The 19886-nt window shown below is 31.1% G+C and overlaps 1 protein-coding gene and 1 non-coding gene across 2 annotated transcripts; one reads left to right on the plus strand and one right to left on the minus strand.

Moving 5' to 3' along the window:
* The first annotated feature begins 4052 nt into the window (after window positions 1-4052).
* On the plus strand, window positions 4053-5650 carry LOC124910541 (UPF0481 protein At3g47200-like). The gene is made up of 2 exons (XM_047451202.1): window positions 4053-5077; window positions 5167-5650. The coding sequence occupies exons 1-2, from the start codon at window positions 4134-4136 to the stop codon at window positions 5507-5509; spliced, it is 1287 nt and encodes a 428-aa protein (XP_047307158.1). The 5' UTR covers window positions 4053-4133; the 3' UTR covers window positions 5510-5650.
* A 13723-nt stretch (window positions 5651-19373) lies between these two features.
* TRNAK-UUU lies at window positions 19374-19446 on the minus strand. The gene has a single exon. It is a non-coding gene; the product is annotated as a tRNA-Lys (tRNA).
* Window positions 19447-19886: the final 440 nt, after the last annotated feature.

The raw sequence follows: 19886 nt of genomic DNA on the forward strand, positions 1-19886 counted from the left end.
ATCTTCGTTTTAATTTTTTCAATAATATTTTCACTTTTATGTTGAAATAACCAAGTTTTATCTTGATGAACCACATTATATCTATATTTTATCTTTATTGTTTGTGTCATCTTTCGCAATTTGTTCTAACAATTTTATTTGAATAAAATGATACAAGTTATAAAATCCGATACACACAATATATTTTTAGATGTTAATACATTTTGAAAATTGTCTTAGACTCATTAAATATAGTATTCACTTCCATCTTTTATTTAAACTCACCATATTTAATAATGTAACATTTCTAAATAATCTTGCTTTACCTCTTATTATTTATTCAATAAACCAAATTATTGTGTACTAGTTCTTGAAACAAAGAATAACCAACTCCATCATATATTATGTTTGGACTTTTTCTTATGGACAATTAATTTTAAGAGACCTTAATTGATTTGAACTTGATGAGACATTTATTTATTTTTTAAGAAATAATATATCATGTTGGGGGAATTTGACGAAATGACCCCAAAAATAGGGTTATTTGACATGGCAGTCACTTGATAACTTTATTTGCTCTCGTGGTCACTTTTATTTTTTTGGACGAAATTACTCTCTTCGCGAAACGCGAAGTGAATTAGAGTTTTATATAAATACCCAAAAATTTTCATTTCATTCATTTCCTTTCTCTCTCTACTCTTGTTCGACGGTGGCGGCGAAGGCTACGGCAACGGCGGAAACATCAAAGATAAGAAAACCTAACACCCTAACATTCAGATGTTCATCATACTGTTCTTATTTCTATTATTTTCATTTCAAACTATTTATGTTATTCTTAATCAAACTATAACTCTAAATTAATTTAATATGTTCTTATTGTTCATATTGGTTCATATTTGTTCATGAATCGATGTTCATCATACTGTTCTTATTTCTATTATCTTTATTTCAAACGATTTATGTTGTTCTTAATCAAACTCTAACCCTAAATCAATTTAATCTGTTCTTATTATTCATATTGGTTCATATTTTTGTTCATCTTATTGTTCATATTTGTCGATGATGATATTTGCCTATCATATGGGTTCCGTTTCAGGGAAGATTCACTTCACGTTTCGCTAAGTACTTCGCATTTCGCGAAGCGGCACATCACGTTACGCGAAGCGGCATGGTCGGCACGCCGCGGCACGGTCGGCACGCGAAGCGGCACGGTCGGCACGCGAAGCGGCACAGAGTTGTACTTTGATTCTATTCAATCATTTGCTATATTAGGCTCTTTTGTTGCTTCTGTTGTGTATTGGAAAATTGGAATGAGTAATTGTTGTTATCACCATTCTTTATAAAAGCAAGTTCTTCTTCAATGTTTCTTTTTTCTTCTTTGGCCAATACCCTCTTCTTCACTTTCTCTAGCTTTTTTGCATTTTCACATCCAAGTCAACTCTTGCCCATTTACCCAAAACATACACACTCACATATTGTCTTATGGTCCCGAGAAAATGAGATTTTATTTTTACGCAACTTATTTCAGATTTGTATATAAAATAATCGTTTAAGCAACATACCAAATGAGGATAAATAACCACCCAATGAATTCTAGTTAAAATTATAAAATTACTAAACAACATGCAAAAACATTCACACTATACAAATCATACACACTTGCTACATAAATGAGATTGTAATGTTCGATTTGAAAAGGAAATTAAGCAAAAAATAATTATTCGAAGAGTATGACATTAGGAATCGAATTTGATGTTTTACACAAATCTAAGTATAACTCTGTGTCGCTTCGTGTAACACAATGTGCCTTCGCGTGACGACCGTGCCGCTTCGCGTGCCGACCGTGCCTCTTCGCGTAACGCGATGGTCCTTCGCGAAACGTGAAGCCCTTCGCGAAACGTGAAACCCTTCACGAAATGTGAAGTCGCGAGAATCAAATGAATTTTCCCTGAAACGGAACCGAATCAGAGCATCATCAACTTCATCATCGACAAGATGAACAACCACGATGAACAATAAGATGAATAATAAGAAAACCTCATGGTTTAGGTTTGAAGATGAATATAATGAAAATAAATATAAATCGATCCAATAACCTGATATTAGAACGTGTTTTCGTCGTCGATCGGTATAATGTGTTCGTTTAGGTTTAGAGTTTAGTCGTGGTTCTGCCGCCGCCGTGCCGTCGCGAGAAGAGAGAGAAGTGAGGGAAGAGAGAGAAAGAAAATGACGAAATGAAAAAATTTAAGTATTTATATAAAAAAAATTCCCTTCGCGAAACGCGAAGAGAGTAATTTCGTCCAAAAAAATAAAAGTGACTACGAGAGTAAATAAAGTTATCAAGTGACCACCAGGTCAAATAACCCTATCTTTGGGGTCATTTTGTCAAATTTCCCTCATGTTAGACTTGTTCTTTGACTTGTTTTTTTTTTATATATAATTTTAAATACAAATTAAAGACTAGATGGATTAGCAAAAATTAAAATAATAACTGACTTAGTAAAGATCATAGTTAGAGTCCCCTACTGCCATCACAACAAGTAGCAAGGAAGTTCGGAGGGTGATATGGAACCCGATGATCAAAGGCGGAGTTAGAATTTAAAATATATTCGGGCTAAAATCTTTTTATAAAACTTACCCGAACTAGAATATAATAATATCAAGCAAATAAACAAAATACACCTAGATTACTATCGCTGACTCCTTTTAGTCACGGAAAAACTATAAATAATGATGGTATTTTCCCATCGTTATTGTCATTTACATACAAGATATTTTAGACTACCCGAACTACAGCCCAAGTAGGCTTGTACATAGATCCGCCCTTGCCGAGGATCTCGATCACTTAGATAAGAGAGCATCGACGAACATCGAGTCCACTAGTGAAGATCACTTTCCCCCATTAAAAGACTCGGTCAAAATAAGCGGACGACCAACCATTTGTAGTGGCTGGACCATATCATAATGAAAATACTAAACTTCCACATTTCTCCGTATTTGGGACCATTATAACTTGGTCTTTTTTCATTTTTTATTAATTAATTTAAATAATAAGTTATATTTAAGAAATTAAATTACAAAATATGGTCAATAAAATCAAAATAACTAAAACATCGAAATGTTCACTAGGACAAAAATTGCAAAAATTAAAATTTTAATTAAAAATCCAACATTATTGTAGTTCTTTAAGATTACTCCAAATATTCGTAAGGATGAGTGATAAAGTATAGCAAACTAAAAAAACTATTAATTAAACTGAGAATTTTTACACAAATTTTAGTTTGAGTTGTAGTGAAAATTGTCATTGAGTGAGGAGGGTTCATAAACAAATGCCCAAAAAAAACTATGACATAATAATTGACTACATCTATGATTAAAAAATGTGACTCATAAAAATAATAAAAATAATAGAAGGATATCAATAAGAGAGCCTTCAACTAAAATATTCATTCAATTCAATGACTCTTTATTAAAAAAATAAAAAATAACTTTATATATCCGATAATTTCATCCCTTTACTCAACATAATATTTTTTTTGCTTCAGCACTAAATTTTACAGCAAATGATATATTAATTTACATTGGGATAATATGTAGTGTCCCTATAATCTTGTACAATTTAATATCACCTACCAACCACTCCTAAAAATATCAAATTTATGAATTCTCTTGATCTTTCTTAGCAAATTCACTCAAAAATATCAAATTTATGAATTCTCTTGATCTTTCCTTGCAAATTCGAGGGCTCCATGACCTTTGATGTCCTTTGACAAGTCAGCTCCTACTTTTCTTTTTCTTTTTTGTATTAATTGCCATTGACTTGCATTTAAATTATGAATCAAAATTCCAATAAGCATACAAATTCCAATTATAAAAACCTAGATCTAGCTATGTGATCTTGTCCAGTAAGGAAAAGAAGATTTGAAGCTCTCTACTTCATTCAACAAGGAGTTTCCAATTCTATATTTTCAATTATCATGGATCAAAGATCACAACATGCTTGGCAGGCTATTAAAAATCGAGTTGATCATGGTCGTGTACAACAATTAGAGGTAACTAAATTCATTACAAGTGTTCATTTATATTTTTTTTGGATGGTTCATAATTCTAGTGGTTAATTAATTAAAGAGTTCAATCTCTTTCAGAAAATAGATATGACTAAAGTAAATGAAAGGGTGACCACACGTATCAATCAACTGGTGTCATCTTTAACTCCCATACACCCGGAAAGATGCATCTTCAAAGTTCCCCATCAATTGCGGCATGGAAAAGAGGAATTCTACGAGCCAAAGGTGATCTCCATCGGCCCTTATCACCGAGGAAATCCTTGTCTAGCTTCTATGGAAGAGCACAAGATTCGTTACCTTCAAAGTCTTCTCCGTAGAACGGGCAACCGTAGTGTGGACCGCTTGGTCCAAGCCGTCGTGCCGCATGTAGAGAAAGTGAGAAAATGTTACGCCGAGCTCAAGAGTACAGACTATATTTCGAGTGAGGAACTAGTTCAAACGCTTGTGTTGGACGGATGCTTCATTATCGAGCTCATGTTTAGGTGTCAATACGTTAATAATGATGACCCAGTGTTGAACTCCATGGTCTTGATAGCGTTGGGGAAAGACATGATATTAATTGAGAACCAGATTCCATTTTTCATCCTCGAAAACTTGTTTAATACTATTAATCATGGTCATGGTCATGATCACTCTTTGGGTAATGAGCTCAAACGTCAAATATTAGTCTTCTTTTATCCTAGGCTTAAAAATTATTCATTGACGCTCCAAGACGTTGAACAATTAATTATCCCAGAAGTATGTCATTTGTTGGACATTATCCACAAGGCTATATGCTTCAGATTCCATGAAAACTCTCGGACTACTACATCTTCACAAATTGAAAGGGAGTTTGTGAACTCGGCCACAAAACTCAAGGAAGCCAGTGTTTGGTTGAATGCGTCTTCATCAACAGAAAATAGAAGCATGTTTGACATAACATTTACAAAAGGAAAGTTGAACATACCAACTTTGGGTTTAGATGATGGCTCTGAGATTGAGATTCGAAACTTCATTGCTTTAGAGCTGTATCAGCAAAGCCACATGCAAAGGTAGTACTAGCTATAGTATCCCTTTGATTATCATAAACTCAAGTCAAATTAATTATATTTGATCATATATTAATCTAATTTATATGTAGATTCTGGTGTGATTACGTGATCTTCATGGATCATCTAATTGCCTCATCCAATGACGTGGACTTACTCACACATCGCGGCATCTTCAATAATCGCATGATAGATACCAACTCCGTAGATAATATGTTTAAGAATTTAACAAGGAATATCATAACATCACATCCTTATACTTATTCTGAAATTTCTAAAGAGTTGAATGACTATTGTGACCGTCCTTGGAACAAATGGAGAGCAACCCTCAAGCATAACTACTTCAACACCCCATGGACAATCATATCTCTTATTGCGGCTTTGGCTCTACTCTCCTTAACTTCCATACAAACAGTGTTTTCCATCATTTCTTAGATTATCTTCATATCTCAAGTGATTATTATGTTTGATGTACTTATATTTTGTAATATCTTATTTAGTGTGAGTTATGGATTCATTTTAATAAAGAGAAGATACTTTTAAAAAAAATAACATATCATATATCATGTACACGAATTACTCATAAATTTGACACTAAATTTCTTAATAGAGAGTTATTAGTAGAGGTGTTCAATATTTGGTCTGAACCGAATATCTGGTCGAATTCGAATTCACCGAATTCGAATTACATTTTCGGTTTTCGAATTCAATTCTTAATCGATTCAAATTCAAATACGGTTTTCGGTTTGGTTTTCGAGTTTAGGTTTCAACTCGAAAATCAAACCAAAAACGAATTCATTTTTTATTATTTATTTTTATTATATATTATATATTAAATTATCATGAGCCTCCTACTAAATCCCTAATATCTAGTCAAATAATTCAGTAAATCCATAATCCATAATTGTGGTCCTTCTAGTTACTCAACTCATCTCTAACTATAAAAATATCTAAATTCTTTATATATCTAACTATTTCACAAGTAATATCACTATCGTCGTCAACACTGTTTTACTTTCGTCGTTCAATCTCCGAATTTGACGGGTGAGTCACTAAGCTTAATTTGCGTGATTTATACATTTTATAATTTTAAATAGATAAGATATCTCTAACAATTTATTTATTTTGTTAACTCTTTTGAAAAAAATTCTTTCATCTTATGGGTAACTAGGTGATGTTTAATATTTGGTGTGAACCAAATATCCATCCAAATTCGAATTCAAAATGGTTTGAATAAATCGAATTCAAATTTATTCACATTGGTTTGGTTTTTGAATCTACTTAAAAAAAATAAAAAATTTGAAGAACCGAACCGAAAACTCGAATAACTCGAAAACTGAACTGATGAACACCCCTAGCTATTAACCTATTACTGTGAATCTTATAGGTATAAACACAAATATATTCATCATGGGGATTTAAAGTGAAAACAAATCTACTAATGTCGGGATTTCAATCATTTGCTAAAAGCCCCTTAGTGGTGAAAAAATTATTAGACAAGGTTAATTCATGTAAAATTAATAAAAATGTTTTTTTCAACTTACCGCATTTTAATTTTTTCTCTAATAAATTTGAAAATCCTTAACAACCAAAGAGATAGTCTTTGTTTTGTTTCATTAAGGATCTTTATGTTGAAAATGAATTTACAATGTTACAATTATGATATGTTTATGTAGGGTAGGTCTTGAAAATTGAGAGCCTAATGCAAATTTCAACTTTGTGGGTCTTAAAATAGTAAATATTTTTTAAAAAAAAATTTAATAATATAAAATGATATATAAGTGGTTAATATATTATAATACGGAAATAAGAGATTAAAAATGAGATGAAAAAGTTATATATATATATATATATATTTAATAAGAAATGAGAAAAAAAAATAAGACTAATAATATAATATATAATTAATAATACTATTAAATATTAAAAAAAATGAAATCGATAAGGTCATATAACACTGTTTATGTTTATGTTTATGGTTATGGTACATAGTATTGGTACAAGTAAACTCATTTACATTAAAGATGTTTTGAGGGATCCAACTGATCATATATAGTTACATCATTTCTATTCATCTTACATTTAATAATTTATTTTCGGAATAAATGACAAATTTAGGATTCTTGTTAGAAGGTTTTTTTGAAACTTAGAACTCTTCTAATTTTTTTTGATCGTTTTATGAACTATATTTAATACTTCCTATTGACGAAGTTTATTTAAATAAAAATCTGTTAAATTATTTTCAATATATGTTTTTTATAATTCATCAATATTTCCAGTGTTTAACCCCACCTAAATTCTTATATCTCCGTTTCTCTCTTTCTCTCCCACTGTCTCTATCACATAAATTGAAAATATCTTCCCACCCAACACACTCTCTAAATATAAAAATGTTATTAGTGGATTCTTTAGTTAATTATCTTTTCAGATCTTCAAACAATAATGTTAAGTGAGCTCTTCTTCTTTGGATAGAGAAAAACGTCAAATCCTTAAAAACTAATCAAAAGTTTTCATGCCATGACTATAATTATATGCCAAGACATTGTTGTTCTCCTCATAAAAGATCATTATCATCTCGCCTTGTCTCGTGAAATTCAAATACCAATTGATCTTACGGGTTATGATCATAATTATTTCTTCTTCAATCTATTTTTTTTTTAAAATTTGTAGGCGAAAGATCTCTTCAAAGACGAAAACATAATAAGAAATTGCTCTCGTAAGCAATCGCCAAGTCTCGTGCAATTCAAATACCAATTGAAGGTAATTGCTTCTCTAATTTATCGGACCATATAATTAGCTAAACAATGCACACAAAAGTTGTGAACGAGGTTAGAGACAATGGGGACTACCAGGGGCAGAGCCAGAATGAAAAAAATTACCTGGGGTTGACTCCAACTTACATCTCAGATGTAACTTTCTATGCTCCGCTTTTTTTTTCAATAAAATTTCCACGATTATTAGAAGATGGAGGCTCGTCACGCCCTCTCAATGCACACACTTGCAAAGTGATCCACCGAGTGTTTTCAATAGTTGTTGTAAACCGTAATCTATTATTTTGTTTTTCATCTGAAGACTATGCATTCAGTACTTTGTCAATATGACAAAGATAGTCATTAGATTATCAAGATATTCAACTGCCCTATTATGTGGTGAAATATTACATCATATATGCATAACAAAAAAACATTTATCCCCATCATTAACTCGCTTTCAATATTTGAATCCATCTATTGTAAATGTAGGTTTTTGGGGTTGCTTATGTTCAAACAAAAAACATGGGAAACAAAAGCAGCATCTTTCAAAGAAGAGTATTCTAACCAAGTAAATTTCTTAAACCAATAATGACTTTGGAACCGTTGATTTTGATTTCCAAATTTGGTCGGCAGGTACTCATTCTTAATAGGTTGATATGACCCCATCTTGATATAAGCTCGTTTAATTTCATCTTTTTTATTAAAAGAATATTTCCATATCGGAATACGTAATGTTTGATCAAGTTTAAGAGAACTTACATCAACATCAATTCTAGGAGATTTGTTAGGTTCTTGAGTAGGGATATCAAATTCTTTATTTAAATACCGAATCAAACCAATGTAACTATTTTAACTTGTTTATTAATATTAATTTATATTTTCTTATAAAATTTTGAATAAAATTAAGAAATATAAAACACTATTATTATTTTAATTTTTATATTTTACCCTTATAAATAATTATTATATAAATATAATTCTGAATTAGTTTATAGATAAATTATATAGATATAAATTAAAGGTGAGACCATGTTTGATCACCTGACCTCATTTTAACAGTTTAGTTACATAGTCAACTAGGCTAAGAGTCAAAATATCAAATATATATATAAAAAATTTTATTTTAAGATTTTAATTTAGGTGGGGCTAGAGCCCACCCTAGCCCATGCATGGCTCCGCCCCTGGGACTACGAGTCTACAATTAATGGCTTCATACTCCAAGTAGCTTGTAGAAAATGTGTCGTGGAAGGAAAGAATCGTATACTTTAACATTAAATCCTTCTACACGCATCAAATAAGTTAATATCTCGATGTTTTGCTTCGATAAGTTACTTACAATTGTATAAACTTATGTAACATAAAGGTAGAAAACTAAGTAGCTACAAAAATGAAAGAGCTCCCTTACAAGAAAGTGTTTCGTCAAAACATCGAGTTCTGTCATGGTGAAATGTAAAAAATGAACATGATTGCTGGTTGGTGTCCTTGAGCAGAAAGTTCAACAGCCGCATCTAGTTGTAAATAAGAAAATGTAGCCTACCTTATTTTTATAAATAATATTATTAAATTATAATAATACTAAAATGATATTTTGAATTTTTAAATTAAAAATAATTAAAAAGAGATTTAAGATCAAATTAGGATTAATTATTGTGATAATTAAACTTTAATTAAGAAATTAAATAAAAATCCAAAAATAATTTGAGGTTAAAATATTGTATTTATTTTATCAAATTAACCCAAAGTGGTTTAAATTATTTAATTATGATTTTAAACATAAATTATGTATAATTTATGGTTTAAAACAATTATATAAACTTGGAAGATCCCCGTGCAATGCACACGGATAATAATATATTGTTATAACGTCCCACGTTCATAAAATTTGGTGTTGATATTAAAATATAAAGTATTATTAGCCTAGTTGGTTAAAAAGTTGTATTTATTTTATTAGGTTGTGAGTTCGAAACATACCTATAACATTTTTAATTTTATTTTTAACCGTTTTAAGTTTATGGGCGGGTCAACCCAGAATCCGACCCAAATATTCATTTACTCTCACATATATATCCAAATTAACCACAGCTCTCGACCCGGCAATCCGGACACTTTTAAAATTAAGCATCATTATATATATATATAGATTAGTTAGTTAAAAATGTCTCGCATTCATCAAATTTAGTGTTGAATTTTAAATATAAAGTGTTAATATCCTAGTTGGTTAAAGAGTTCTACTTGTTTTGTTAGGTTACGAGTTCGAAATATACCTATAGCATTTTTAATTTTATTTTTAACCGTTTTAAGTTTATGGGCGGGTCAACCCAAAATCCGACCCAAATATCTATTTACTCTCACATATATATCCAAATTAACCACAATTTTCGACCCGGCAATCCGGACACTTTCAAAATTAAGCATCATTATATATATATAGATACCCCATAATACTCAAAAATACCCAAGAATAAAAATAATAAACATAATTGTTATTATGTTTCCAAAAATATTTTTTGTGAAGAAAAAACACAAGAAATGGTTAAAAATTCAATTTCAAATAACCATTTTATTAAAAATATAAACTGATGATCTAGTGTAGCCAAAAATAAGAAATTTCATTGCAGCAAGATTTTAGGCCATCGGATCAGCGATGGATTTTCATCGAGCGCCGGTTGTAAGAAAGCGAATGCGCGCCCGGGGCCACACGGAATCAACTAACGGGACGTCAACCTAGTTAGCCGAAAACGCCCAGACACAAACGGAACATAATAGAATGCCAAAACGTCGTGTTTCGGTTAAAGAAAACAACGTCATTTTGATTAGTCTTCTTCGTCGATGCAGGGGATCGCTGAAAACACGATCGACGCCAGCGATTCTTCTAGAAGGATTAGCTTCGCCATTTGTCGTCCCTATTCTCCGAAATTTTACCCTCGTGCACGTCTCCTCTCCGCCATAATTTCCCCTAGACTAGGAAGTCAAGACCTATCATCTAACTAGGCTGCCGAAGTTGAATTAGAAACGAAGAAGAACAACTTTGATTGCTAAATCGAAGTTGATTTCGTCCAAGCTAGCCGACCTAGTTGAGTATAAATACTCTATAGGTCATTCTCTTCTGATCCATCAAACAAGAATCACATGTCACAATCTAAATCAAAGAATCAAAGATTCCAGCAAGACTAATTTTTTTTAAATTCACTCTAGCGATCCAAGCTTAGGTCCAGGCTTCGGGAAAGCTTCTAACACTTCATTGGAGTGTTTTCCTACTATTAGTAAGCTTTTGGATCCTTTATATTTCGATTTGTGAATAAAAATTGAATTTCTTCAAGTTAAATTTGTGATGTATGAACTTTCTGTTGTTGAAAGATATTTGATCTAATCAACCTATACAAAAATAATGAAAATTTAGTTTGAGTAATCTGAATTTTTTGAATTTGATGTTCTTGAGCTTTTAGGATTGAGTTTTGATTCAAATAATTTCCTAACATGTTTGTAAACATGTTAGGATGATTTCCAAATCATTCTATCAACATCCTAATCATGTTTGATCCAATTGAAATTTTGAAAAAAATGGATTTAAGTTTTAGTTTGTAAATCTATTACAGAGCTTGAATGATGTTCTTGTTTTGGTTGTGTTCGACTATGTTCATCATTTCAAAGATGTTGGAACAAGAATTAGGCCATGAGATGACCTAATTTAAAAGATCTCTTTGACCTAAAAACGTTTTTAAGAAATTGATCTTTGTAGAGATCGATTAATCGTGATTAGGCTTAGGCTTTAATCCCCACAATCATATGAGTTAATTGCAACTTACCGATCATGATTTCATAATTTGTATCAAAATATATAAGACCTGCAATTTTTGACCAATTCAAGAACACTCGGTCCTCTTAGACCAAGGAAAATGACCGAGGTTCTTAGCCTAGGACCGAGAAATATGACCGAGAATCCTCGGTCCTAGCCAAGACCAAGGACCGATGTTCTTGAGTCAAGACCGAGACTTAAGACCGGTGTTCTTGAGTAAGGACCGAGAACTCCAGCCAAGGTTTCTAACCTAGAACCAAGAGGTCTGACCTAGAACCGAGACTCCCAGGTCCACAGCTGATAAAGCTAGACTTGGGACCGAGCCTCCCAAGCCTAAGACCGAACACATTAAGTATAGGACTGAGCCTTCTAAACCCTAGGACCAAGTAGTCCGAGTTTGGGATGAGACTCCCGAATCCAGGATCGAGCCCTCTAGATCCATGGACCCATGCTCCTAAAATTCGTAAGATGAATCGGTGGATCGTTATGTATTTATGTAATTGACGGTTGTGTGGTTGGGAGACTCTTGAATATATAGGGGCATCGGGTAGAATTCTTATTGCATGGAATGAAGACATATATGAGAAAATGGATATTAATTTGGGTAGATACTCGTTTAACATTCAATTAAGAAATTAGGAAGATAATTTTCTTTGGGTAATTTATGCGGTCTATAGACCGATTCTTTAACAATTTAAAACAGAGTTCTTTAATGAGATGAAGAACATGGATACTCTATAGGACTTACCAATTATTTTTGCAGGCAACATGAATGAAGTTGGATTCTCGTCTAAAAGAAAAAGGGTCAATCGCGAGTTCTTAAAGACAATTAAAGAACTTAAACTTATCAATTTGCCTTTGGAAGGTGGTTAATTCACCTTTAGGAGAGATAATGACAGTGAGGGTCACATTCATTCTCGTATCGATATATTTCTTATTAGTGAATCAATCTTTCAAGGATTTTCTGATATATTTGATAAGGTCCTTCCATGAAGTTGTTCAGATCACCGACCGATCTTGATGGAACGCCGAAAGATGGAGAGAACATGTTGACCATTTAAATTCGAAAATAAATGGTTGATCAAAGAAGATTTTATACCGCGTGTGCAATCATGGTGGGTGAATCAGACATCAGTTGGTTCTCCGTTGATTAATCTCTTTATGAACTTAGAAATTTGCGTAAGCTTCTATAAAGTTGGTTTGTGAGAGATCGTGCTTTATTTTGTGCTAAAATCAATGACTTGTAATGAAATTAATTATATTGATAGAGATGACAATATTCATGAACTCTTCATAAAAAGATATGTTGGAGGCTCGTTTTACGTTTTACGTTAAAATAGGTTGAGGAGGTCATTAAGGGGTGTGAAAGTGATAAAGCGCTGAGATATGACGGGTTTACTTTAGCTTTTTTTAAGTAGGCATGACATTTCATTAAGACTATAATTATGGAAGTAATTGATCATTTTTATCATTTGATAAGACTTGGAACTCTACTTTGATATGTCTCATTCGTAAAACTTTAGGAACTATTGATGTGAAGAATTTTAAGAATATTAGTCTTGTTTCGTCATTTTATAAGATTTTCGCAAAATATTTGGCCAATAGGTTGTGAAGGGTGTTAGAGACTGTCATATCTAATAATTAGATGGCATTCATCAAAAGCTGTCAAATCTTATGATGATATATTAAGAGGTGAAATGTGTTAATGTCAAGATAGCCATCAAAAAAACTTATGATCATGTCAATTGAGAGTTTTTGTTAAATGTAATGGAAAAAATGGAAATGGGTGCGAAATAGATTAGTTGGAATAGATTTTGTCTCTCAATAATTAATTTTTTTATCATTGTTAATGTGAGTTCTCGGGGATTTTTCGAGAGCTCTAGAGGGATCAGAGAGGGTGATCCACTCTCTTTTTTTTGTCATTATTATGGTAGCTCTCGATCTTTAAAAAATGATGGCTTTCATAGAAAACTCGGGACTCATTCGTGAAGTGAGTTGTGGGTTAAAAAGATATCATTTTGGCATATCACACTTTTTCTCTGATGATATGTTATGCATGATTTAGGCTACCTATAGGAATTTTAAACACTTTCGGGATATTTTATGGTTATTCGGTGAATATTCCAGTCTTTGAGATAATCTTAATAAGTCAGACATCCTTTTTTTAAATTCTATTTCGAATAAAAAAAGGAAGAGGTTGGCAAATGTGTTGGAGTTCAGAATTGTTAGTCTTCCGTTAACATATATTGGTATGTCATTATGTACTAAATTACGATCCAATATCTCTTGGGAATCGATTATTAATAAAATGGAATATAAACTATCTAGATGGAAAAGTAAGATAATCTCGAAAGGGGTTGGTTAATCCTCATTAAGAGTATGTTGTCATTTATGATGTCGTTATTCATTCTTTCCAAGACTGTGGTGGTGAAAATGGAGAGAATAATATGTAAATTACTATATTGATCTTCTAACTCATCGTTTTGTCATCTAGTTAATTAGGATAAGGTTAAATGTTTTAAAGATCAAGGAGGTCTAGATATTTGAGATTTTATTTCTTTTAATAAGGCTCTTCTATCAAAATGGTGTATTAGATTTGCAACGGGGTCGAATAGCCTTTGGGCATCGATTATCTGATATAAGTATAGTAATGATTGGTCTGGTTGGTTCACCAAAATATATAACTATCCAACGGGGTATAACATTTGGAGGAAAATTTATTCTATGTATAAAAAAATCGTGAGTAGTCTAGATTCATTATGGGGGTGATTCTTGATTAGATTTTGGGACGATATGGCAAGCCTACATTTTTGGGTTACTATCCCAATTATATTTTGGTAGACTATCTAGTTTGAGATAAATCGTCGAACTTTTAATGATCGTAGTCGTTCGATGTGTATCATTCATAATACTATTATTATGGCGTTTTCTGAGATTTGTTCAAGAAAGTCAGTAAAGTATGTTGGGGAGTTAATTGTTCTTCACGAGGATTAATTTACAAGCTCGATAATTTATTGAATACAATTTTTTTTTATATCATGTTTTGTTGTTGTATGTTTAAACGTTTTTTTTTTATTTTAATATATATATTTACTTTTTAAAAAAAAACATCTAGAGCTGATTTAACTTATTCTTCAATCTTTTGCTCTATATGTTCGGATCAATTTTTCTTTCTCTATACTAAATTAACTATATTTCAGCTAAACTTACATTAAGAATCTAATTAAACCTGAAATCTATTGTATTTTATTCTCCTCTCTATATGCTTCTTTTTTATTAATTTGCACGAGAATAGATCAATCGTTTCCACAATGATTTTTTTTGCATTCTAGCTTTGTTCTCTTCCTACCACAATCTAGCATCTACCTTCTCAAATTTCTCATGACTGCCTAGAACCAATAGTATTATTAATAGGCTGAACTAAACTGAACGATTGTGTAGTTCTATTTAAGAATTTGTTTAGAAATTGGTAATGGGTTGAAAATTTTCTTTAAAATAAAGTCTTTGATACCTAATTTTATTTGTTCTTCCGATCTTAAAAGTGACTTCTTCTATATATATATATATATATAATTAGTTAATCAATAATAAAACTTCATGATTTCTTAATATATGGGAGTTACGATTAGAAATTCACATAGTTTAGACGGTATAACCCCAATTTTTTAGATAATAATTAAGAAATGAGTTGTAATTTTATCATAAATATCAAAATAATCGGTCAAATAGATTATTGTGATGTCTTTACATCGGAATTCATAATAAATATGAACTCCTTATAAGAGTGAGAAATGGACTATAGTTACATTTATGGATATCTTTTGAACATGGGCTGTGGTGGTTTGCTAAAAGGTATTAATAGTATATTTTCTCACGAGTAACGCTACCTGGGTTCAGGACGTTACAATTGTAATATAGAAAAACATAAATCTGATGGAAGAGGAGTTAGAGTTGTCAAAAAGTTTGTCTACTTCAAATTGTTAATAGAATCCTAAATGAACAAAGGAAAGAGTTATTAGGACAACTAGCCTAATTCCCTTACAACGCAAAGATAAATAAAAATCACATTTATAAAGCTGAATAAACAATACTCAATTATTTGTGGTCGTCATCATCGTCATTGTTTCATCGTCTTCATTATCCTATTCGTCGTCAATATTTATGGTCTGAACATGAGGGGACTTCAATAGTTGGGACAACCTAGTGATTGTCGTCCTCCTCTCATTCAACGTTGTTATCATTATTTATAAAAGAAAAGGATAACAAATTTGAAAAGAATACATTCATATAAAATTTTTTCTCATTGACACCGACATCTTTCTCTTCGACCTCTTACTCTCATTTCTCGGTTAATCAACAATATCTTTTTTACCTAATAGACATATCATATTACTAATCTCGTGACCTCACTTCTGCACTCAACCATCTCAATAGTATCAACATATTTTACCATCACTTTTGGTAAACCAACCTCTTTACTCTAACTTCTTCGATAAAACAACAAATTCATTCATACATTTAACCATTAATATTTTTTGTTCTCCAATGAAAATCACATTACTAAACTTGTGACATCACTTCGAGTATTTTGTACCTCAACCATCTCATATCATTATTGTGACCTCTTTAACAAATCAATCACCCATCCAATTGACTTCTCATCTCATGACCTCACATTCACACTTCGGTCAACCAACCATATTAGTGACACATTTAACCGCCAATATTTCTTTTTCCACTGGACAACTCTTATTACTAATATTCTAACCTCACAAACTTTCACGTGTCTCTTATCCCTCACCAAACTAACCATTGATATCTCAATTGACCTCTCCATCTCGTGACCTCACACTTTCAGATGTCTCTTATCTCTCGACAAATCAACCACCAATATAAATCAATCTCTAATATTGTGACTTTACACTTCAGTCAATCAACATCTCATTCACATATATTTTTAATCACTCATCAAAATCGACCTCTAATCTCGTGATCTTACGATTCTTTTTTACCGGTCTCTTACCCCTTAGCAAACCAACTACCAATCTCAATCTTACGACATTTTATCCCTTGGTAAACCAGTCACTATTCACATCGACCTCTCATCTCGTGATCTCATACTTTCACATATTTTTAATCCATTGACAAATCAACTATCAATCACATTTGACTTATAATCTCGTGACCGTACAATCCTTTGTTACTGGTCTCTTATCCATTGACAAACCAAACCTCAATTCCAATTGACTTCTCATCTCGTGACCTCATTACTTTCACACGCCTTTTATCTCTTGTCAAACCAACCATCAATTCCAATGAACTTTTTCGTCTCGTGACATCACACTTTCACACGTCTCTTATCCCTCAACAAACTAACCACCAATCTTAATCAACCTTTAATCTCGTGACTTCATGATACTTTGTTACCGGTCTCTTATCCATCGGCAACCTATATCCCAATAACATTTTTACACATCTCTTATCCCTAGGTAAACCAACCACCAATCTCAATCGACACTTAATCTCGTGACCTCACATTTTGGTCAATCAAATATTTTATTCATATTTTTTAACCACTCTCATTTGTTACCGACCTCTTATATCTCGGCAAACCACATCTCAATCACACTTGGTTAAAGAGTTGTACTTATTTTGTTAGGTTTAACCACTCTCATTTGTTACCGGTCTCTTATTCATCGATAAATCACATTTGGTTAAAGGATTTTACTTGTTTTGTTAGGTTGTAAGTTCGAAATATACATATAACATTTTTTATTTTATTTTTAACCGTTTAATTTTATATTTTATTTTAAATAAATTTTGAATTATTAATTTCATTTTGTAACTTTAATATTTTTATGATTTTTTAATATTTTGTATTAAATAAATTTGGGCAAATCACATTTCAATCACATTTGGTTAAAGGGTTATACTTGTTTTATTAGGTTGTAAGTTCGAAATATACATATAACATTTTTTTATTTTTAACCGTTTAATTTTATATTTTGTTTTAAATAAATTTTGAATTATTAATTTCATTTTGTAATTTTAATATTTTTATAATTTTTTTTATATTTTGTATTAAATAAATTTTGAATTATTAATTTCATTTTGTTTTAAATATATTTTAATTTAAATAAATATTCATTTAATATGCTAAGGTATATAGACCGAGAATAAAATATTTATATAAAATTAATAATGAAATATAATATATTTATATGATGAGAAAATATAATAAAAAATTATTCTAAATATAATATATATATATATGATAAAATCATAAATAAATAAATTAGGACCCTAATAATGGTAAGGAAAGAAAAATCAAATGAATTGTGAATGTAAATTATAATACATCTCTAGGACATTTCACCAATCTATTTGTAGTTCGTGACGATCTTATAAATTCGTGATGATTTGATATTGTACGACGATTTAGATTCAAGCTGAACTAACGTCTTTTGAGTATTAAATGACAAATCGTCTTAGCTCAGCTCCATTTTGAGATTCGATCCTTTGAGCATGCAAAAAGAGAATTTATCCAATAAAGGATTTAACCAAAAAAAAAGGTAATATATATGATAAAATCATAAATAAATAAATTAGTACCTTAATAATTGTAAGGAAAGAAAAATCAAATGAATTGTGAATGTAAATTATAATACATCTTCAGGACATTTCACGAACCTATTTGTAGTTCGTGACGAACTTGTAAACTCGTGAAGATTTGATATTATACGACGATTTAGAATCAAGCTGAACTAATGTCTTTTGAGTATTAAATGACAAGTCGTCTTAGCTCAGCTCCATTTGAGATTCGATCCTTTGAGCATGCAAAAAGAGAATTTCTCCAATAAATGATTTAACAATAAAAAAAGGAATATATATGATAAAATCATAAATAAATAAATTAGGACCCTAATAATTGTAAGGAAAGAAAAACCAAATGAATTGTGAATGTAAATTATAATACATCTCCAGGACATTTCACGAACCTATTTGTACTTCGTGACGATCTTGTAAATTTGTGATGATTTGATATTGTACGACGATTTAGATTCAAGCTAAACTAACGTCTTTTGAGTATTAAATGACAAGTCGTCTTAGCTCAGCTCCATTTGAGATTCGATCCTTTGAGCATGCAAAAAGAGAATTTATCCAATAAAGGATCAAAAAAGTAATATATATGATAAAATCATAAATAAATAAATTAGTACCCTAATAATTGTAAGGAAAGAAAAATCAAATGAATTGTGAATGTAAATTATAATACATCTCCAGGACATTTCACGAACCAATTTGTAGTTCGTGACGATCTTGTAAATTCGTGACTATTTGTAGTTCGTGACGATCTTGTAAATTCGTGATGATTTGATATTGTACGACGATTTAGATTCAAGTTGAACTAAGTCTTTTGAGTATTAAATGACAAGTCGTCTTAGCTCAGTTCCATTTGAGATTCGATCCTTTGAGCATGCAAAAAGAGAATTTCTCCAATAAATAATTTAACAAAAAAAAATAATATATATGATAAAATCATAAATAAATAAATTAGGACCTTAATAATTAATTGTAAGGAAAGAAAAATCAAATGAATTGTGAAAGTAAATTATAATACATCTCCATGACATTTCAAGAACCTATTTGTAGTTCGTGACGATCTTGTTAATTCGTGATGATTTGATATTGTACGACGTTCGTCTTAGATCCTTTGAACATGCAAAAAAAAGTATTTAACAAAACATCACGCCGTCTGTGGGAATCGAACCCACGACCACATGGTTAAAAGCCATGCGCTCTACCAGCTGAGCTAAGACGGCTTGCCATTTAATACTCAGAAGATGTTAGTTCATCTTGAATTCAAATCGTTGTACAATCGTACAACATCAAATCGTCACGAACTTACAAGATTGTCACGAACTACAAATAGGTTCGTGACGATGAACGATAATAATGACATTTTACATATTCAAAATGTCATTTTTACCAACATTATCGACCTTGTGTTATTTTTCAAATCTTACCTTTTATTGAGGTCATTTCGTCAAAATTCGTAGAAGTTATTTAAATAAGAGTAGTGATAGATGAGCGAAATATTTATAATGAGGGGCAACTAATGATGTGAGATTGTACATGTCCCTTTATAAATATCACACATATCATTCTCATACATTGTAAATATCAAAATATATTAATAATTTATCTTTTTCAATTTTTATTATTAAAAATACTTAATAATTTATATCTTTAAATTTTTATT

This window comes from Impatiens glandulifera, chromosome 7 (assembly GCF_907164915.1).
Source record: "Impatiens glandulifera chromosome 7, dImpGla2.1, whole genome shotgun sequence".
NCBI classification, from domain to species: Eukaryota; Viridiplantae; Streptophyta; class Magnoliopsida; order Ericales; family Balsaminaceae; genus Impatiens; species Impatiens glandulifera.